This window comes from Desmodus rotundus, chromosome 8 (genome assembly GCF_022682495.2).
Source record: "Desmodus rotundus isolate HL8 chromosome 8, HLdesRot8A.1, whole genome shotgun sequence".
In the NCBI taxonomy this organism is placed as follows: Eukaryota; Metazoa; Chordata; class Mammalia; order Chiroptera; family Phyllostomidae; genus Desmodus; species Desmodus rotundus.
This window is the reverse complement of record NC_071394.1, coordinates 118,796,066-118,817,640: the sequence shown is the minus strand read 5'-3', so window position 1 is coordinate 118,817,640 and position 21,575 is coordinate 118,796,066. Positions and strand designations below refer to the sequence as shown.

Below are 21,575 nucleotides of genomic sequence, written 5' to 3'. Positions count from 1 at the left end.
CTCCAATACCTATCAATCACTGTTTAAGAACTGCCCCAACCAGGGAATGTAACTTCCTAGGCACTTCTGACTCTCCCTGCCCACAGGTAGACCAGGCTCCTGCAGCCTGGGGCCAGTCCACCTAGAAAGAGAGACGTAGGTGCTGGCTGATGGAAGTCAGGCAAGCACCCTGGGAGCCCTGTCATCTTTAATACCAAACAGCTAGGAATCAACTTAAAACACTGAGTCAGGTTACCTTAGGACTGACTCTTCAGTGACTCAACTAGTACAACTATTTGAAACAAATTTCTGAACCAAAATAAGTCCCACTCTCAGATCAAGGGAAAATGGTTGTTTTCATATTTACAGCCTCCTGATCTTGCTACCAGCCTGAATTAATAGTTGATGTATTGGGCTCAGTAACAATGTGCTCTGAGATCTACGGTGCCACCCCCAAAATCTTCTTTTTAGATGTTCAATAGTTTTCCATTCTAACGTATCCTTAGAAGAAGGTATGAAGAAACTGTAGTAAAAAGAATTAACATAAGGGTTTTGTTTTTCCTATTTAACAAACAAGCAACCCAGTGATTCAAAGGTTAAAAACTCGAGAAACTCAGAAAGTTCTCCATATCCTGCTTAGTAATGTAATTTAGAAATGGTTCAGATGATACTCAGTTAAAGAAAGTTCCATACCAGTGTATTAGTTTTCTGTTGCTGCTATGAGAAACTAACAAAATTTAGGGTCATAAACTTCCACAGATTTACTATCTTATTGTTCTGCAGATCAGAGGTCCGACAGAGATCACAATGGGCTGACCCTCTGATATACACGGGGCTGAGGTCCTTCCTGGGGGCTTTTGGGAGAATACAATTTCTTGCCTTTTTCATCTCTCCAGGGCCAGCACGGTGAGTCAAGTCCTTCCCAAAAGCATCACTACTCTCCTCTTGTGCTGCTCTTCTCCACTTTTAAGGACCCTTGTGATTACATCGGGTCCATTTGGATTATTCAGAATAATTTTAAGTTCACTTTATTAGCAACCTTAATTTCAACTGCAACATTAACTCTTGTTTACCATGTAAACTAATTTATAGGCTTTATAGGCAGTGGGGATTAGACTGAAAAATCTTTGGGTGTGGGGGAGCATTATTCTGGCTACCTCAAATAGACATTTATGTATTTAATAAATAATTGTTGGTACTCTTCTGTGACGTGTATTGAGTTATCTAACTCAATTTTAACTCATTTTAAACATAAAACTAACAGGAAGGTGCAATCCTTACGTTCAAAGTGTTTGTGGGCTAATTGTTTCAAGGTAAAGATACACATCAAAATTCTTTTTAGAAAAATGTCAATCTAATGGGGTAAGTGTCTTGGAAATATTTGAAGTTTAAAAAAATGATCACAAGCATACCAATTTCCTATAAATTATTTTTTTCTGTACTGAAAAATGACTAAAATAATAGCAAACTAATTGATTAATTATTCATAGGCTTAAAGAAGGAATCAGAGGAAACAGTTATAAGATAATCAATTGATGGCTGGTTCAGAGCTTGCCTAATGAGCATTTTTATTAATATTCTTCTTAAAATATATCCTTGAAATTTGCAGATTTTCATTCTGAAAAAATCAGATCACAAATAATGAGTTGTGTGCATGGCGGGCTGCTTGATAATTACTTGGAGAGAGTGGCAAGTGTTCCATTCAGGATACCACACATTGATCCCCAAATTGGCTAGAATGTGTTTTAAATCAATCCTAACAAATGAGATTCTGGATTTGGAAATTCACTAAGCACTTAATTATTCAGAGCTTGGTTTCCATGGCTTGTGTCTTAATTGGTCTTAAGCCACTCAACCCTCTTTGCTTGCTAATAGGACTCATTCCGGACAGACAATAACGGTTTACTCATTAGTGACGCTGACAGAAGACAAAGCCCAACATTTCTTAGAAATAACATAGAGGTTTTATAGTTTATGTTGTAAGGTTTTAGTGTGAAATCTTCAATGCATAAATTTTTGAAAACGTGAAGGTAGTTACTTTTTAGAAATAGGAGATAAGGATAGCTCTCGATTCTGGAGATGTACAGAAGACTTCCCTGCCCTCTCCTCTGATTCATAAAATTATGACTGTGTAAAAAAAAAATCAAGTTTTGGAGCGAAGTCGAGACTCCAGGCAAATTGGGCTACTACTCCTTGATGCTTATACATCATTATAGAAAATATATGCTTCACAAAGCATATGGACAACATTATATTAATTAAACACTATAGACTTTATTACGTTATTAACTGGGAACGATAAGCCATTGTAGTACTTCCTCTAGGCAGGGAGAAGCAACATTATGCCCCAAAGGACAACGGCACAGACCAAGAAAATTGCTTTTCTGTTTGTTCTCAAGATAGTCACGTATTGGGGGTGGGGAGGAAAAAGTGGTTAACTAGATTTAGTGGCAAAAAGTATGTGGACATTATTTCAATATAAATTGGGCAAGATCATTTGATATGTCAGAAAGCAGAATTTATCATTGTGCCAAGAAAGAGTTATTTAAAGAAATAAAAATCAGACTGCCAGGATCACCCCATGAAAACAGTCCTGAAAAAAAAAAAAGGAGGCATTTAACAACTAGAATCTTTCTCAATCAGATGGTTTCTTTTTCTTGGGAATATTCAGCTCCTTCTCTTTCCATATATTACACAAATGAGATTTTTTTTTCAAAAATTAAGAAAAGATTTCAAGACTTCTGTCGATGTTTGTCTCCAAGGTTGTTGATGTCTATTTAGCAGGAGCTGTGTATCTCCCACACACCCTCAGGAATTTTATTAAAGGCAAATAGGAGTATGAAGCTTATTCAATTCATGGAATTGTGCATCAAGTCTGAAGAATATTTATAGAGAATTTACACTGAGCTAAGCAAGAGCCCTTGAAACGACAAAAAAGAAAAGAAAAAACAACCCTGGTTTCAATGACTCAGACTCAAATAAATAAACCAAAATTTACTTCAGCCTGTTCACACTCCCTAACCTGCTCCTATGAAGATTAGAACTTTAGATAAAAATAAGGGAAGTGTGAGATTAAGCAAGGAAGTCGACAGTATTGTTGAAAAACCTTCTGATCAGAAGCCTCCAATTTTTCAAAGGAAGATCCTCTCTGTTTCACTTCAGCCAACTACAGGCATTGGAACCCCGGAGCTCATGATCGATGTCCACCACTCTCCCTTTATCTAAACCCCAAAGCTCACACTTCCCTTCCTCTGTGACTTCATTTTCTATGCCCACACCCCACCTTCACTTTGCTGGCATGATGACTATTTCCTAGCTCCTAATTCCATGTCCATTTTCTCCTCCCATCCAGCACTGTCAGCCATGTCCCTGCTCCTCATCCTCTTCCATATTTCTCTTGCTAAATCTAAACCCTGTCTACCATCTGTCTACTACCACTAATATTTGCCTTTATCACCCCTAGTAGGTGGTTCAGAAGTGCCACTGTAAAAAAGAATCGTGAAAGCCATATATTTGGTCCATGACATTCATTTCACTATTTCAGCTGGTCTACCTTCCTTTTTAGCCAGAAGTTTTAAATCAAAGGGTAGCTCCCCACCATTCCTGGAGCATCTGCCTTAATTTGAGTTCCCCCAAATCAGAGTCTGGGGTAAGGTAGTTTCATTGGGAGCTGATGTCAGGTGGAAGACATGATGGAAAAGGAAAAGAAAGGTGGGGAAGAAAGGAAAACCAATTAGAAAAAAAGGTGTCTCATTGAACTTGTTATCACTACTGGCACCCCCCTAAGGAGACCACCCTCCCAATGATGGAGGGTGGTCTCAGGGAGTGACAGCTCTGCTGAAGTTTGTAAAAAATGTATGTCAGGTTGAGTGACTTTTTCTAGATTTTGGCCTGGGGTAGAAAAGTGGAGAGAATCAGTGGATGCTGGAGATTGGACTTTTCCAGGTGAATGGAGTCAACCCATCTCATCGGCAGCTGTAATCACAGGTGGGAAGAGGGGAGGAGGCACTGGGTACAAAACCCACTTCAATCATCTCCAATCCCCTGAAGATGATTCCTTGGACCTTCTATTTCTGGCTTTTCATTATCCAGATTTAGAAATCTAATCATATCTTCCTCTTTTCTCCAGTATCTAATCAGTTACCAACTCACAATGAGTTTACCATCACAGTATCAGGCGTGTGTGGCTCCCTCCGAAGGTTGAGAAATGACTGACCCAGCCCACGTCCATAGAAGTCACACAGACTCTGAGTGACCATGAAGTTGTCAGGCTGCTTCGTAAAGTTCACTAATAATATTCCAACAGTGTTGTGTTAGTACATAGAAATAATCCAGACGACATCCCTAACATTACGGAGGAAAGGGTTCAGAGAAAGTAGCTCCTAAGTATTAAAAACGTCCTCTTAGTGAGAAATCTAAACTGATACCCAGTTAGGGACTGTAGTGTTTGCAAAGTTTATTATGTAAATGATGTTTTAATTTCACAAAGATGAAAATGTCAGCATTAGACAGTGCTTATCCTCAGTAGAACCATAAAAGGATATTTTTGCTAAACTGTATCATAATATTTTTGTATTTGCTATTTCTTACTCAGTTACAGTTATGTTTGTGGACTTAATAGTCTGATATTGGGTTGACCAAAAAGTCTGCACGGTATTTTCCATAAAGTAAAAAACATATTTTTCATTTTCACCAATGACGTTATTGACTTGGATACTATGAGGATGTCGGCTATCTCCCGTGTGGTATAACGTTGATTGTTCTCAATTAATGTCTCGATTTGATCGCTCTCAACTTCAACTGGTCTACCTGACCATGGAGCATCGTCCAGGGAGAAATCTCTAGCACAAAACTTCTCAAACCACTTTTGACACATTGGATCAATCACAGCACCTTCTCCATACACTGCACAAATGTTTTTTTTTGTTTGTTTGCTTTTCAGTTACATTTTTACCTTTCTTGAAATAATAAAGCACGGTATGCCAAAAATGTGCATTTTCTTCCATCTTCAATATAAAAATGGCTATACAAAAAATCCACCAATCCTGATAAGTTTTTAAAAGGGTATGCTGCTATGACAGCTGTCACGATATGATCTAACAAAATTGTTTCAAATGAAGTTAAAGACAACTAAGTCAGCATACAAAAAAAAAGCAAACAGACTTTTTGGCCAGCCCAATACCATGGAGGAGACTCTGCTTGTGAGGGTCTGCAATATTTTCCACTGATAAAAATGTATATATCTATTGCTCAAACATTCAGAATTTTAAACTATATCTCTTAACATAAATTTTATTTAAGTACATTGTTGACATTTTACTCTAAGTGACATTGTCTTTCTTTATTTTCTTTAAAAATTATCAGATTTTAAATGTTTTCCTCATATGCTCCCAGGATATGTGCATGCATATCCACAATCATATACATTTCTTATTTACATAAACGCACAAAAGTAAAATTACGTCGAAGCACAAAAAGGCACACAGTTTTATATTATTTATCAGAAAAATATGACTCATCTGGCACTTATTACTTGTCTAAATTTCTGTTTATCACAGGATTTGTTAAAATGTAAAAGATCCTCAAATGTGCTGAGTTTTCTCTCACCCTTCCCTACTTCTTGGAGTTCATTTGGGATTAGAAATAATTATCTGAAGAATAATGAAATCAGACTAAAAGGGAGTTATTCCATTTTCTTCTGGAAAGATTGCTCCACAAATAGGAATACACGATTACAGACAAAAGTCTAGTTTGTGAGCAAAATGTGATTTACTTTTCTACAAAGTAGCCTGCATGTTCTATTCATCGATACATGGCCTTACATGTGGAAGCCTTTTCCTCATGGTGCATCACTCTGCTCTGGGGGGCTCTTTGAAAGTGAGCCTTTCAAGTTCATGCCCTACAGATCCCTGAAGTGTCTGAGAACTTACCCTTTGCTTTTGGTCTGAAAATGGAAGACTTTAAGGCTGCACAACATTGCTGAGCAATTCATTACGGGGCAAGGGAATGTCGGGGGCTAGGCAGGCAAGCAACTAATGATCCTTCATTTTGTCCAGAAAACATCAAGATCGATATGTAGGACATGCAACATTTATGGGACACTGTTTTTGTTTCCCTCTGGGGAAAGGGGAAAATGCTGGATGATCTGTTTTCCGAGATGGCTGCAATGATTGACACTGTTTAATACTCACCGTGTCGCCTACTTCCTGCCTGGTAGGAGCCACACAGCCACCTGATCTTTGTTAATTTCCTGTGCTATCTATAGCAGAATTCAAATACTTTGATTTTTGACAGGTGTATTTAGCTTCATAGATTGAGGTATCCAAAATCTGGGATAACATTATAAATCAAAGTGAACAGAGCTAGTTCTGAGAGGTTCTAATAGGCATTAATGATTCATGATGTATTCATTAAAATGAGATCTTTTATGAACAAATAGGAGGAGCCCAGAGAAAGAAAGTATGAGTCAAAAGAAGGACCCACAGAGTTTTCTTCTAACTCCCATATTCTGTCAAGAATGAAAACTAAACGCCATCGCGAAATCTATTTAACGAGTGAGTACATCCTTCCCAGAACAATGCTAATCCTAATGGAGGAAGCAACATAAATGTGTTCGTGTCACCTGTCCTTGCAAACATCCTTAACTATGATGTGTTTAGAATTTGAAAGTCAGACCAATGTCAAAGTTTGGGGTTGAAGTGAATTCTTTTTCTTATTCTTTCATAGAAACGACACAGTAAGGCACTGGGAAACTAGACGGTCTTCTCAGGGGGGAAAAAATAACTTTGTATCTCCTTTAAGAGGAATCATTGTCAAAAGTGACAGGGACCAAAAGGGCAGTATGTTTTTCCGCTGCTGTGTGCACACTTCCCCAAGTCATCCCTGGCAAGAGAAGTAAAGAACGCAAATTCCATTCCAGTTGTCCTCCACTGTTTTCAAGTGAGGGTAAAAGCAGGGCTCTAGTATGAGAAGATAATTGACTTAACATGCAGTCTTTTCAATAGCTGTTTTGGAGCCTGAGAAGCTCAGGCCATTACTGGGCTCTTGTGGGTCCCTCAATCACACAACTTTAAAGCATTATACTGAAACTATAAATGTGAGTTTTATAAAATCACAAAGTTCTGAATTCGAAGATGCCCCATCTTGAGACTGTGGAGGACTGAGTTTTGAAAACAGGTTTTTGAATTCTATTTTAGTGGCAGGTAGATCAGACCAAGTCCGACTGGCTTTAAGGAGTGTACACAGAAGCAAGGACAGCGTCTCTAAGGCTGTATTAGTGTTGAAAAAGTTAGGAAATTGGTCACTTTTTAAAAAAAAATATCAAAGCAATGGCTTCCAGTCTGATTTCAGGACACAAAGTGACATCCACTCAGTCTTCAAGATAGAGTAGACAACTGGATTAGCACAGTTTCTGTTCATATGAGATTTTAACCATCTACGACAAATAACACATGAGAACAAATAAAGGCAAACAGCGTACACCTACATTTTATTATACCTGTCGCCTTAACTTACTGAATATACCCAATGAGGGCATTTTACTAATGTATCTTCCAAAGTATCAACAACTTGCATTATGTCCTGTTTTATTCCACATCAAATTTAACTATCAAAAGTTAAATATCCTCTGTAAACCTTTGTTAAACTCTATTTGACTTTCAATGCATAAATAAGCAAATTCAAGTACCAATTGTGATCAAGGTTGCATATTTAATTCTATTCATGGTGAGTGTAAAAATCAGAAGCATAAAGTTGTATCTCTTAAAAGAGTTTTATAACTGAGAACAATTATTTTGCCTCTCATGTTCCAATGAGATAGAAGTGAGTAAGAAACTCATCACTAAGTTCTTGCTATTCACAATGTTTCCATTGGGTGTAGCTATGATATTAGATAGGTTGATATCAGAGCCTGCATATTCAGGAAGAACGCCCAGATATTTGGGGGTTTTTAGTGACTCTCTTTTTCTTTAGCATTAAATTGTATTTGTCAGCTATATGTTTAATGGGGAAAGCAAATAAAACAGCTTTAAATCAATCAAGTCAAGAAGTATTTCAATGTCTTTTTCTGAAAAGGAAGAAACCTCAAAAACTGAGACCTGTATTAAAACTTGAATAAAAATAATTTCTATATAATTTGCTCATTCTTAATTTTTTATACAGCCATCTAATGCACACTTAATTTGAATGCCTTCTATATAGATAAGCATCTGTTGGGTAGACTGGGATAAATATGGGGAAAATCCTCTAATAATGCAACTCCTTTCTTCAATGATGGGTCTGAGCAGAGTGTTTTAAAGTGCTTTTTCTGCTAAAATAAAATAAAAATGAAAAGTGTGTCTCCTAAAATGCAAGGACAGCTTTCATGCTGAGATGTAAATTGCTAACTCTTTTCTTAACAACACCATATGTTTCCAACAGGATGGAAATGCAGTCAGTTCTCAAAGGAACATTGTGCATGGAAGCTCAGCAAATCGAGGCACAGGCTTTCCTGTGTTGGGACCCTCTGATTAAGAAGAGATGCTACTGTGGATTTTCCAGATCGTCCAACTTCCGGTCTGACGGACTCTTCTTCGATCCTGACATTTCCCCCAAACCAACCAATTCATAAAAGAACCCTGAGCCCTTCACAAAAATATTTCTTTCTGTTCAAAATTCCTCTTGTATGAACCTCAGTATGGTTTAAGGAATCGAAATGAACAACCCCCATGGTTAAGTGTTCATTTAACCATGAATTTTAAATAGTACACACATTACATAGCAAAGACTACAGAAATTCAGTTCAAAAGGACCAAAAGAAAAATATTACACAGCTGAAAAAGTCACATTTTTCCCCGGAGAATCACCAAAAACAAAAGAAAAACAAATAAACCAACAAACATTAGTTAGACAGTTCTTTATCCACTCACTGTAGTTCTTTTCTAGCACTTCTGTCCACCTTTAATGTTTTTATGTATGAGTAAGATATACTCTTAAGTTTACTCACCTAATATTACATACTTTCCATATATCCCACTACTAAATTAATATCAAGTTAAGTCAGGCATTTCTAGCTTAAGCTTTGACACATGTGTTATATTTAATTTTTTATTTTGAGTGTAATTCTTTTTTTTTTAGTGTAGTTCTTAATAGCATAAAGTTATATCATCTTATGATGTGTGTACTTAAGAATTTTGCTTTGGATAGAACCAGAGACATGGAAATAAAGAACAAACTGACAGCAACCTGAAGGGATGGGGAGGGGGATAGTGGGGAAAGGAGGGGAAGGAGCAAGTCAAGGGACATGAATAGAGGACTCATGGGCACAGACAATGGGCTGAGGATTAACTATGGGAGGCGGGGCCGGGCAGGGGAGAGCAAGGTGGTGGGGCCAGGGGGCAATTATAACTGAACTGAAATTTAAAAAAGAAAGAATTTTGCTTTGGGAAATGTGAAATGCCCTGGAAAAGTCTAGATGTGTGCTCCTCAAATGCTCTCTGATGAGTGGACAATTTCAATAATTTTTTTCAATATGTCAGTCACTGATATTTTCATAAAATATGAACTTAGGCACCCAAATTTTATGACAATGTCAAATTGCTATACAAGTTTCTAAATGCTTCCTCCCCATTTCTGTACGGTTTTTGTCAGGGACCGGTAAGAGAGGTTTGGATACCGGCATCCATCTGTGGAGCCTAGTGTGCCTACCGCTGTTCAGATACTTTATAAATTAGAAATCAAGAAACCAATATTAATGACAGGAGTCAGAAACTTCCTCACTTCAAGTGCATCTCTAACTATTCTTTGCTATGATTTCTTCTAGTTCACTTTAGGGAACGAGCAGCAGAGATTCAACAGAAAGGCCAAAGAGAAATCACCAAAAAGTTTTTGGTAGTTTTGACAAAGATGAGTTACTGCGTAGTACTAAAAATTATACATTTATAAATGCAAACGTTTCCCTCCCAGGGACACACCAAGGGCCTCACCATGCACTCAGTGTAATCATTGCAATAAGCCTGGACGCTCTGCAGTGATCACTTAATGGTTGGTCTTACCTGGGATGCCAGGTGGTGTTTTCAGATATTTTCCATTAAAATGTTGAATTACCACTTCACATTTTTCAGTAGACTCCATTCTGGAAAAAGAAATAAACAGGGGATCATATACTTTTCACAAACTTGTGCACAGTCAGGAAAATTTTTAAAAAAGAAAGAAGAAAATAGAAAAGCCATGGAAAAGCTTGATTTGAGAATTATACCGGAATTGTCAACCATGACCACCAAAGAACATCACAAGCACATCACTGCCCCGAGTACTACTGTATTGAAAGTTGCTTATGTGGATGGCTCTGTGCTGAGTCCTCGCTCAGAGGCAATACTGAGGCATAATCTTATGTAATCTACACGACGATGCGTGACAATCGATGCTCCATAAATACCTGTTAGTGTCTGAATTAGCAAACCTGAAAGGTATGGTCTTTGTTATTGCTTTCATATTGGTGAGGGTGCTCAGGCTGAGAGAGAGGAACCACGCTGCCGACGAGGAGCAGAGTCTGGGCTTTAACGGAAGGCCCTCTAACCCCAAAGCATGCTGTAACTACTAATCTACTGAGCGACTTCACGGAACAAGTTGATGAGATGTGCTTTATTTCACCCGATTTCAGCTTAAACGATGATTAATACTGTGCTGTCATCAGCACTATGACACTTTCATTAAAAACCCACTGGGTGAAAGACACAAAGAGAATTACTTGGAGTCTCAAATGTGAGAGGAGAACGAACATACACAAACCTCGGGTCCTGAACTTTCTTAATTTTGAATTTTGGACAATGCTTTCTTATTGTTTACTAGATATCAGTGTTCCTAATCTGGGTTTCTCATGCTAGATTTTGTCATCTCACATAGAAGCTAATGAATGAATATTTTGAGCCATACAATCATAGTTTCAATATTGGCAGTATCACCATATCCTAAGGAGAGTAGTAGCAGCAACATTTAAAAAATAATTAACTATATCTGGGCTTTATTATTTTATAAAATTGGATGGGAAAGATAAAAATTAAAGGGTTTGTTCTGATCAAAGGGAATTAAGTCCCACACTTAATTAATAGCACACTAGAGACAAAATTAAATTTAAGAAACAGAACACATAAACATCTATGAAATGTGTGAAATCTGCCTAGAACACAGAGTTATAATTTACATTTTCTGCTGTGCTGTGACTATGAGTTTGCCTGGAATGGAGCTTTTTGTCACGATCTGTGAAACTTTCCTGCATCCAAATCTAAGGTGCGTTTTCAGGATCTTATTATATGACCCTGTTATAGGGAGGGGTTACAAGATAAGGAAAGATATGTAAACAAATGCCAAATAAGTTTCACATTCATTACAGCTCTAGGAATTGAAATGTGAGAGGAATTCCAGAAGCCAAGGGAACACGGAGAAGAGGGAGCAGGAGGCCAGAAGGGCCCTGGGGGAAGTGACTAGGACAGGGGCCTGGGCCGAGCAGCAGAAAGAGCCTGTGTGCCTCCAGAGGGGGCAGAATGAGCAGATCACTGCGGCTGGAGGGAAAGATTCATTCGGGGAAACTCTTGAAGAGAAGTTGAGAATGCAGCCAAAGCCATCTCAATGGTCGGATCAAACAATCAGAAGCTGGTATCAGGAGCACCTTCCATTTATGGCGCTATAGTTACTTTCACTAAAACTTTTTCAAATGTCTTTTCTGATGTACATTTCTTCCTGTGAGGCATGGGATGGACACAGATTTTGTGTATTGATACACATGACAAATCTCTCCCTGTATCAGTCGGGACAGGCTTCATGGGCACCAGACCCGGGCAGAACTGCAGAGCTGCACCCTTAGAACAAGCCTGCACTTCGTTTACAGCTCCATTGCCAACGTCTTAAAACTCTTAATAATTTCCCAACAAGGGGTCACTCCATTTTTGTATTTTACTGGGTCTCCAAAATTACATAGCTTATCCTGCTATAAGAAAGTGCAGGAAACTGATTTAACATAAATTCAGCCCTGGCTGGTGTAGCTCAGTGGGTTGAGTACGGGCCTGCAAAGCAAGGGGTCGAAGGTTCGATTCCCAGTCAGGGCACATGCCTGGGTTGTGGGCCAGATCCCCAGTTGGGGGCTACATGAGAGGCCACCACACACTGATGTTTCTTTCCCTCTCTTTCTCCCTCCCTTCCCTTCTCTCTAAAAATAAATAAATAAAATCTTTAAACAGAAAAAAAAATGGAACTATGTTCTGTATTCTGTTAAAAAAATTAAAAAAACATAAATTCATTCATAAGATGGCCCGATGGAACCACATTAGTGTTATTTTGAAAAATATCTGAAGAATGAACTTTTTTTGTCCAAATGGAACAAAGAAACTCTTTAAGGCTAATAACATGCAATTTTAAAATACAAAAACATAAAACAAAGATAGCATTCCGTTCGCTGTTTATTCACAATTTCCCCCAAATCAGAAGATATTTGGATTAGAAACAGAAGATGAATCTTTAGGAGTAGCTAAGTACAATTTTCCTAACTTCTCTAACTCTTCTTTCTGGTGGAATCTTTTATAGTAAGTCTTCCAAATTTTATTTTATTTTATTTTTTTAAGTAGGAAACTTATTTCTAGGAAAAAAAGAATTATGATTCTGTTCTTTCTCTCTTCCCACACGATCTGCTATCCCTTGTCTCTGAGGGAAAATAACCTTCTCTCCTAGCAGAGACATGAATGGGAGAGGAAATGTAAGCCTTTAATTACTACAGATGTTACTTTATGGAATTTTTATTCCAGGAGAGCTGCAGAATGAATAGCGTATGCCCCAGAGTCCCCCTGTTCAAGCTCTCTCTGGGTACTCCTCTGGATAAAAGGCAGTTTAGAATCTAAAACTTGCTTGCAAGAGTCCTACAAATCAAATCCTTTCTCTTTGCCTTAAAAATGACATGGAATTCTAAATGAAGACTACACTAGATGGGGGTAGTGTGTGTGTCTCTCTCAGTGTGTCTGTGCTGGTTGATTCTACATATGTTTCAGGGAGTCCAGAGAAAGCTAAAGAAGAACATCAAGTGGTCGACACACTCGACCCACCTAAAATATTTTTGTTCTGGTTTGAAAGGCTCTCTTCAGATTTAACTAAGTGAATGTCTACAGTGAGCCTTTAGAGACTCTCGTCTTTGAAAGAATAAATGCAATAAAAGTCTGTTTTCTATAGCTGCCGGCGCTTAGTGTCAAACCGTGTTATGCTGCACCACCCAGCAGTGACAATTTCATTTTAATACACGGGGCACATTTTAACAAGGCAAAACGATCCCAGCAAAGACGGCAATATAGGAGCTGCCAAGGGGAAAGTCTCAGTGTTCCTCATGCATTTTATGTGGGAACAGAATAAAAGTGAGACCCACGGAGCTCTGGTTGGGGGGGTGGGGGGAGTAAAAGACTGTATTCGAATAGCTACCTCAGAAGAATGTGCCCATTTTCTTCTCAAGTTTCACAATTAACTGCTTTGAAATGCTAGCTCAAGCTATCTGCAATCTGGCACACGCTTCAGTTGAAACCGACACTAGCATTATCAAGTGGGGCTGAAAAGGCAGCACGCCAGACAAAGCTGCCTTTACATGTCTCTTTCAGATGGGCCACTGAATCACTACAACTGAATCTATTCTTCCTAGCTGGGACCTGAACCCCCTCACGTCCCTCGGAACAGCTTGCATGCCAGGCCAACCATTCACCCGATGATACATTAATTAGGTTCTTACAAGGCTCTAATCATTGTGTAAAGCTTAAGGGTTTTCTGTTAGGTCTGATGTTTAAATATAAACACACATTAAAGGTCCCTTTTGACATTCTTTCTTGTCTCGGTGCCTAGGAACCTGGCTTCCATTATTCAATACGCACCACAGAATTGCGATTTTTTTAAACTTTTTTTTTTTTTCAACAACTACGAAGAGGAGCTGGTATCACAGCCAATACAATTCCCACAGGCAAATGACATCAGATGAGAACCTGATCCAATATTAGTAGAATGTTCTGGGTCAGACTTTACATGCAGAGGTGAAAAAGTGTTTTGCAAACACCGTTTGCAGCCCACCACCTATCTCACTCCAAAAGAGAATCTCTCAGTGTATGGCCTTAAAGCAATAAGCATTATTAACCATCTATTAAAAAAAATCCGCCCTGTCATTTATTATGGTTAATGAGAGGTTTCCACTATTGTGAAATTTTTGTGGTTTTGCAATCACAGGCTCTGTACAAATGATTGGCAACTTAGAAACATCCCACACTGCAAGGCAGGCATCCCTCATTTCCGGTAAGATTTATGCAAAGTGTCAACATTAAAAGATTTTTTAGAATACTAACATGTGCACCCCTGACATTTTAAAAATAAATTATATTATTTACTTCTGAACTCACTGCAACAGGAAGAATAACAGTGAGTCCCTGGAACAAGGATGTGAGGATGAGTTGAATTTCCTTCTGAGTTTTTGCAATATGTTTTAGGACCCAAGTGTCACAAATGCCCGAGAGTGAAGCAGAGTGGTCACCCTGCCATCTCCCTTTGCAGAAAGCCAGACATTTGGGGAGTGTCTTGTTCAGCATTACAACACATTCCTCTCAGGAAGCAGAACTCAGACAATATTTGACTAACGCAACTCCACTCCCACATTTTGGAATCACAAAAATTCAGGATTAGAAATAGTCTCCAATATCAACTTCTACATTATACAGATGAATAAACTAATGCCAGGAGACTGTGCTTGGTTTCCTCAGAGACCAGTTAGTGGATGAGCCTGGAATAGAACATTTGCCTCCTGACTTTCAATACAGATGGCTTCTTTGAAAGGATGGAGCTCCATTGTGGTCTCAGGTCATCCCTTCTGATTTCCAATGTTGATCTTCTTTAATCTGTCTTGAAGCTGGATGGATCCTGGTAGTTCCCTTCTACCCAGCCACTACTGAGTAGAGCAGTTGTCTTAAAAAATGGAGATACTTCCTGATATGACGTGCCTAGAGAGCACGTCACCTGTCTGGTATTCATTCCAAAAACATGTACCTAATGTGGATCCTATCTCGAGAAAAAATCAAACCCAGATCTGGAGTCCTTCTCCAGAATACCTGGCTAGTACTACTCAGGAAAAATGTAAAAAGTCTCAGAAATTGTCACAGACCAGAGAAGACTGATGAGACATGACTACGAAATGGAAAATGGTACCTTGGATTGGATCCTGGCACAGGAAGAGGATATCAATGAAAAAATTGGTGAAATCCAAATAAAGTCTGGCGTTTAGTTAATGGTAATATACCAATGTCAGTTTCTTTTTCTGATAAATATTCCACGGTAATGTAAAGTATTAACAAAAAGTGGAACTTTGTGAGGTATATGAGAATTCTGTATTATCTTTGTAATTTTTCCGTAAAACCAAACTTCTTCCAAAATATAAGGCTTATTTTAAAATGTCTGTACATTAAAATTATCAGGAAACTATTTTTAAAAATACCAATGTCTGGGCCTTCGCCCAGGAGATTCTGACTTAATTGCTTTGGCATGAATTCTAGGCACATATTTTTCAAAGCTACCCAGGTGATTCCAGTGAGCAGCCATGGCTGAAAACCACTATACTAAAGTTCTATGTCAGGTGTCCCAAACTGGAAACTGTGGGCTAAATCCAGTCTTTAGGTATGTTTTGTTTGGACTGCAAAGAGTTTTTGGAAAATTTGAAATAATTGTCGAAATTTAAAGTTGGGAGACTTCACATAAAAATGTGAATTTCTGATTCCTATTAAAAATTAGATGGTTTGAGCCATGTTTTTGGTATGGCAAGTAGGATATAATAACCAAAACACCAAAAAATTTGGTTTTTGTCCTGGTCCCTGGCACAGAACTCCTAAAACTTTTGGAATTTCCTGAGGAATAGGAATGATTTTTGTTATTCACAATGAGCCCCTTTTGACTATATCTGAGTTGATGTTAACGAGATGACTTTAGTTGGGACCCCTAGATCCCTGCAGAATAGGGCTTGTCACCAGAAAGACCAAGTGATCAGAGGGAGGGAGCTTTCAACCCCACCCTCCAACCCCTGGAGGGTCTGCAAAGGGGCTAGAAATGGACCTCTATCACTAATGGCCACTAATTTAATCAATTAAGCTTGTACACTGAAGTCTCCATAAAAACCACCCAGTGACAGGTTTCAGGAGCTTCTGGGTTGTTTAACACATTGATGAACTGGCGGGGCGGGGGGGGGGCAGGTGGGGAGCAGTACACCTAAAGAAGGCAGGGAAGCTCTTAGCCATCCTTATACCTTCCTTGTGCAATGACTCTCTTTTGGCTGAATTGTATCCTTTATAATACGCTGGTATAGGTAAGTAAAGTGTTTTTGTGAGTTCTCGTGGTTTTTCTAGTGAATTATCAGATTTGAGGGGGGTCATGGGAATCCCTGGATTTGTAGTTGGCCCAGTAGAAGTGTGGGTAGCTTAGGGACAGTCTCGTGGGACTGAGCCCTTCAATCTGGAGTTGGATGATAACTCTGGGTAGTGTCAGAATTGAATTGAATTGTTGGACTCCCAGCTATTGTCGGAGAATTGGAGAACTGCTGTGCAAAATGACGCATACTTGGTACCAGAATGAAGACATCACAGCAACCGTGGCCTAGAGATGACCGGTTGTTTTCTTTAAACAGTCAGTCTGCCATCATTCCTACCAACCTGTATCAATTGTCAATTCTAAGGCAAAGAAGTAAATGTTAGTTATTGCTGAACTTGCCCTATTTTTTTTTACTTTTGTGGGTTTTTTATGATGGAGTCAAGAGAAAAACAGCTAGTATCCATGTGTACTTGTGTTTTCTGTTTGTCATCCTCTATGTCTTCTCTGCTTTGTCCTATGTCCTAAAGCAGTGACCCTTCCATGGGCCTTGTCATTTGGCTTCTTTATCTGACGGCATTTCATTGGGTTCAGCTCCTGGGGACGTAGTGGGTATAGAGAAAAGTATGACCATTTCTTCCTCATTCTCTCTCTGCTTCGGCACTTGTCTGTCCGGCAGGGGGTGTATCCCTCTCTGTCTGCAGCTCATCCAGGCAGCACCTCCTCCAAGGCTCTGGGTCCCACTGGGCTCTGGGACACTCCTCCTTTGGTCTTTAGCCCTCAGGGTGGTAAAGGCTTCCTCCTGTTGCTCAGCTCCGGGTATCTTAATATTCTTTTGCCAGTTCCTTAACTCTGTCCACACTTCTCTAGATACTCTGTTAGTCTAGTCTCTCCAGTCGAATCATTTGTGGTACAATTCTGTTTCCAGCCCGCACTCTGATAGCTACACATTAAAACCATCATTCACCAAGCGACAACATTAAATTTATCTTTTAACCATAGAGTCACACTTTCAAGACAAATTTAGGTACAGAAATGGAAAAAATAATTTAAAAAATTAAAGCCGAGATAGGGAAATAAATTCGTGAACATAGTATGCTTAGGTTTAGAGAAATCCCGCCATTAACGGCATTGGAATACATTATCACTTAATCAGTCCCTTTGAGCTGCAGTGACATTCCATTCCTAGATATTATTTTTGATTTTGCCTCTCTTCTTTCCTCTATGGCAAACAACTTTGCCTTTCTTGCATTTCCCAAATACGTGAACTTGGTCTCACCCTAGGTCTACTCTTCCCTTCTTCCTTTGCCAATCATGCTCTCTTCAGTCCTCTGCCACACCAAGGGACCCTCCCGGATGGTTTCTTTTTATTGTTCACATCTCGGCCTAAATGCTCGCTCCTCAGGGGGCTTTCCTGTCCCTGACCTCCGGCCTCTCTGCCATATTCTCTATTGCACCTCTACATTTTATTCTGTTTTTATGACACTTTAATCATTTGCTATTTTATTATTCATTTGATTGCATGCTTTATTTGTCTCCTCAATGCACTACCATATCCATCCCTGAAAGTAGATATTTATCTTTTGTGTATATCTCTAAATTTACTGCATCTAGAATAATTACTGGTATGTTAGTAGTGATAAAGACATATTTACTAGATGAACTGAATAAATCAATGAATGAATATATTTTCACATATCAAGGAAGGAGGTGCAGAGAGATTAAGGAACTAGTACAAGAACACAGATCGGAGGCACACAAGCTAAGTTATTTCTGACTCATAAACCCGTGTTCATAAACACACAGATATAGAAAATAGATGGGTTGATTCAACTCACAGGAAATTGAGGATGTAGAAAAGATACTAAATAAAGGAGACTCACCCTTGTAGCCCCAATGATATGTCCAAGTCTGTCTTTTTTATTGGCTGGAAGCAGACAGCCTATCTCAAATGCACACAGCCTTTGAATGGCCCAAGAGTCCCTGTCATGGTTTGTGCTTACAGCAGGCACAGAGCAAAGAGATCTTTCAGGCCCCGGGCATGCTGAATGGCCACCATTTCCAATCCCACAGGTAAATCCTATTCAGGACTCTCCTCCCATCCCACAGAGGCAGTCTCAGGAATCTGGTCATTTCAACTTTATAATTATAAAACAATAAAGCATATGTTTTCCCTTCTTTAAATTTGTATAAAGGTATGTCTAGAGGAAGAATTGAACCTAGGAGATTTCAGAATAGTGGATTATTGGATGCAATTCCATTCATTTGCTTGGTTGGTGGGTTTGGGTTTTGAAAACCAGGGCTCCAAAAACATGAAAAAGCAAGCAGAAGGTTCTGCTTTCGGAACCCATGATCATGACCTTGTGATGGTAAAGGAGAGATACACAAAGAGGCAATGAGAAGAAACAGATGAAGGTAAACAAAGCGACATATATAACAAAGATGCAGAAGCTGGAGGGTGGACCAAGACTTGACTACGGTGGTCACATCCGTGGGCAGCTGGGAGAGGACCTGAAGTCACCGAGTGGAACAGCAGCCCTCACTCTCTTCGGTCTCAGTAAGCACCACTGTTACCTGTTTCTGGGCAAGCACAAGCTGTAGTTTGCATATTACTAATCACCAAATTTACTTTTTAGAGTTTTCCTTTGCTCACATTTGATTGCCTGGTTCCATGTACTTGAGATAGTAATGCCAAAAGAATTGCCGAAACAGCGAGGGATTGTTAACACACACATATGAACTTGATGTAGATATGATCAAAACACTTTCCAAAAATAAAAATGCAGTTTGATAGGCTGGATGGTCATTTTAAAGGAGCACATATTTGCCTAAAAAAGTTTTGGCATTTGTTCTATAATTCTTTAAATATTTATATTTTCATTATATTTATTCTAAGTCAGAGTTCTCATTATAGGGAGCAAAAGCTCAGGCAGTAAAAGGCAAATCAATCAAATTTTAATAATAGTCAAAGCTATTAAATATAATACAAAAATATTCTTAATCTGCTATGTATATTGATCGTTACTAATCAGGCTGATATTTGTCTGCCTGTAACCATGATAATATTTTTTACTTTAGGAAAAGAACTGAAATTATTTGAAACACTTGCTTCTTAGGTCTAGAGAAGTGGGACACAGGGCTTCCTCTGTGTTAAGTCATTCAAACAAAGCTCCATGAGAATCAAATTAAAAGTAGTGGGAGGGGCGGGAAATCGTGCAGAATACAAAGGTCTCTGTGCTCAGCAGTCTCTCACGCTCTTTAGCTCACCAGGGGACAGTAAATGCATTGCTTAAAGAGGTCCTATGTTCCCAGATGTTGAAGCTGGATTAGTTGTGAATGCTTACCCCCCATTCCTTCTCCACTTTGGGTCATTCTTTACCAGCCTCTCCTAACACTCTTTCAATGTGATTCTTGTTAGACAAACGGTCTCATGTTTCTGGGAATGGGAAATGGATAACATGAACACGCAGTCCTGTCCCTCCAGACCCGGGCTGATTTATGCCGTGATCCTCACCCTGGAAGGCCAGGCAACGTGCCGGCACCCACTGGCTCGGCAGCCGTGGGTCTGCCGCCTGACTGTCAGCATTCCCACCGTAAACTTCTGTTTTCAGAGGTTTATGACTTGCCTATAAAATGCTGCCTGGAGGGGGGTGGGCCTTACAAAATTGGTTTAAGTTACAAGAGAGTTATAAACATAAAAAATAAAATGTCTGTAATTTCAGACACTATCTAGTGCTCCTGGAACTTTGAAAAGCTTGTAATTGTGCTGTCTGTGAGCCCTACTGGCATTCAAATCAATGCTTTGAAGTTCAGTGTTTTAAATATAAAATGAAGACACTACCTTCACTTTGAAGAGATGGTTATCAAAGAAGATTAATGTATAGCTTTTGGGTAAGATAATAATGTGGGGTTTTCTTTCTAGTCAAAACAATTTGAGGGTCTCTTACACATGAATCGAGGACCACATCTGGCGGTCAGAAGTGACCAGTGGTAATATTTAAAATGAAGGCAGATGAACAAAATTATTCATGTTTCATGAATTGAGGTAGTCATAAATTCAAAAGATTTATACAATTTACTAGCACAACTATAGGCTAGCTGTTCTTCCAGTTGAATAAGCATATTCTTTTCATAATGCCTTTGACACTGTAAACTTTTAGAGGAAAAAATAATTTGTGAACCATAATAGTTGCGTTGATGCTATTGTAGTTTTCTGGACTGTCTCAAAATTGGGTTTTTTTTTGTGTGTGAAATACTATCTCCCTACATATTGCTATAGCCGAAACCAAACAAAAACCAAAAAACTTAAAGTGATTCCATTTGTTCATTATCCAAAATTTAGTGGGGGTCAATTATGTGTCAGATTCCATTATAGGTTCTAGGAAAAGTATGAGACCCAGTCCCTACTCCTGAGGACAGAAACAGAGATCACTTTATGAGGAGCATGCTTTGGGAAAGTGGGACAGTGTGAAGGGGGCATCGACAGGAATCAACTGCATCTGGAAAAATCTCTAAGAATGAGGCCCAGCAATCTGAGTTATTACAGGCCCTCCAGATGATTCTGAGAACCTAGCGCTCTAAGACAATGTTTCTCAAATTTTAGAGAGCATCAGAGACACTGGAGATGCTTGTTAGAACACATTGCTGCTGCCCACCTGAACCCTATCATTGCTGATTCAGCAGGTCTGAGGTTTCCCATTCAGCATTTCTGCAGTTTCCCAGGTGATGCTGCTGTCCTGGAAACTATACTTTGAGAACCACTATCTCAAGGCTTATGCAGTATCCTTGGAAGAATTTAGAAAGTAGTGACTCAGAACATTTCTGTCTGGTGGTTCAGAAGGTAAGCTCCTGTTAAGAAAGGCTAAGTGGAAAAAAGAGGAGTTTTCAAAAGCAGGGAAGTTGTGCAAGAGTTAATTTGTGAATGATCAGGTTAGTTAAAGTAGTAGCCACGACCGGTTGAGAAAATGCAGAGCAAATCTGCTTGAGGAAGTAGGGATTTGGGCAGATCTGTTCACCTATGCAATAGCCACAGCTATTTTCTTACTCCATCACATTGGTAAAGTGGGACCCTGCTCCTTCGAATTTCAAGTCTAAGACAATGGAGAATGAAATACTTATTCTGTGTCAAGTTTCCTGGCTTCTTACGAGACAGGCAACTTCAGATTTTCTTAGGATTTCTTAGGCATAAAAAAAAAAATCATTGGCTTGATTTGAACCTAGGATTTTGTTTACCATCCACATGCCACTTTCTGAAACTGGAA

The 21,575-nt window shown here is 39.0% G+C and overlaps 1 protein-coding gene across 9 annotated transcripts in view; it reads right to left on the bottom strand.

Annotated features, from left to right (window-relative positions):
• RBMS3 (RNA binding motif single stranded interacting protein 3) overlaps positions 1-21,575 on the bottom strand; it is a 1,231,630-nt gene that overhangs the window by 203,059 nt on the left and 1,006,996 nt on the right. For all 9 annotated transcript variants that reach the window (XM_053929473.1, XM_071222108.1, XM_053929475.2 and 6 more), the window contains one exon: positions 10,011-10,090. In XM_053929473.1, the coding sequence (XP_053785448.1) occupies positions 10,011-10,090 (80 nt within the window). The remainder of the gene's footprint in view (positions 1-10,010; positions 10,091-21,575) is intronic.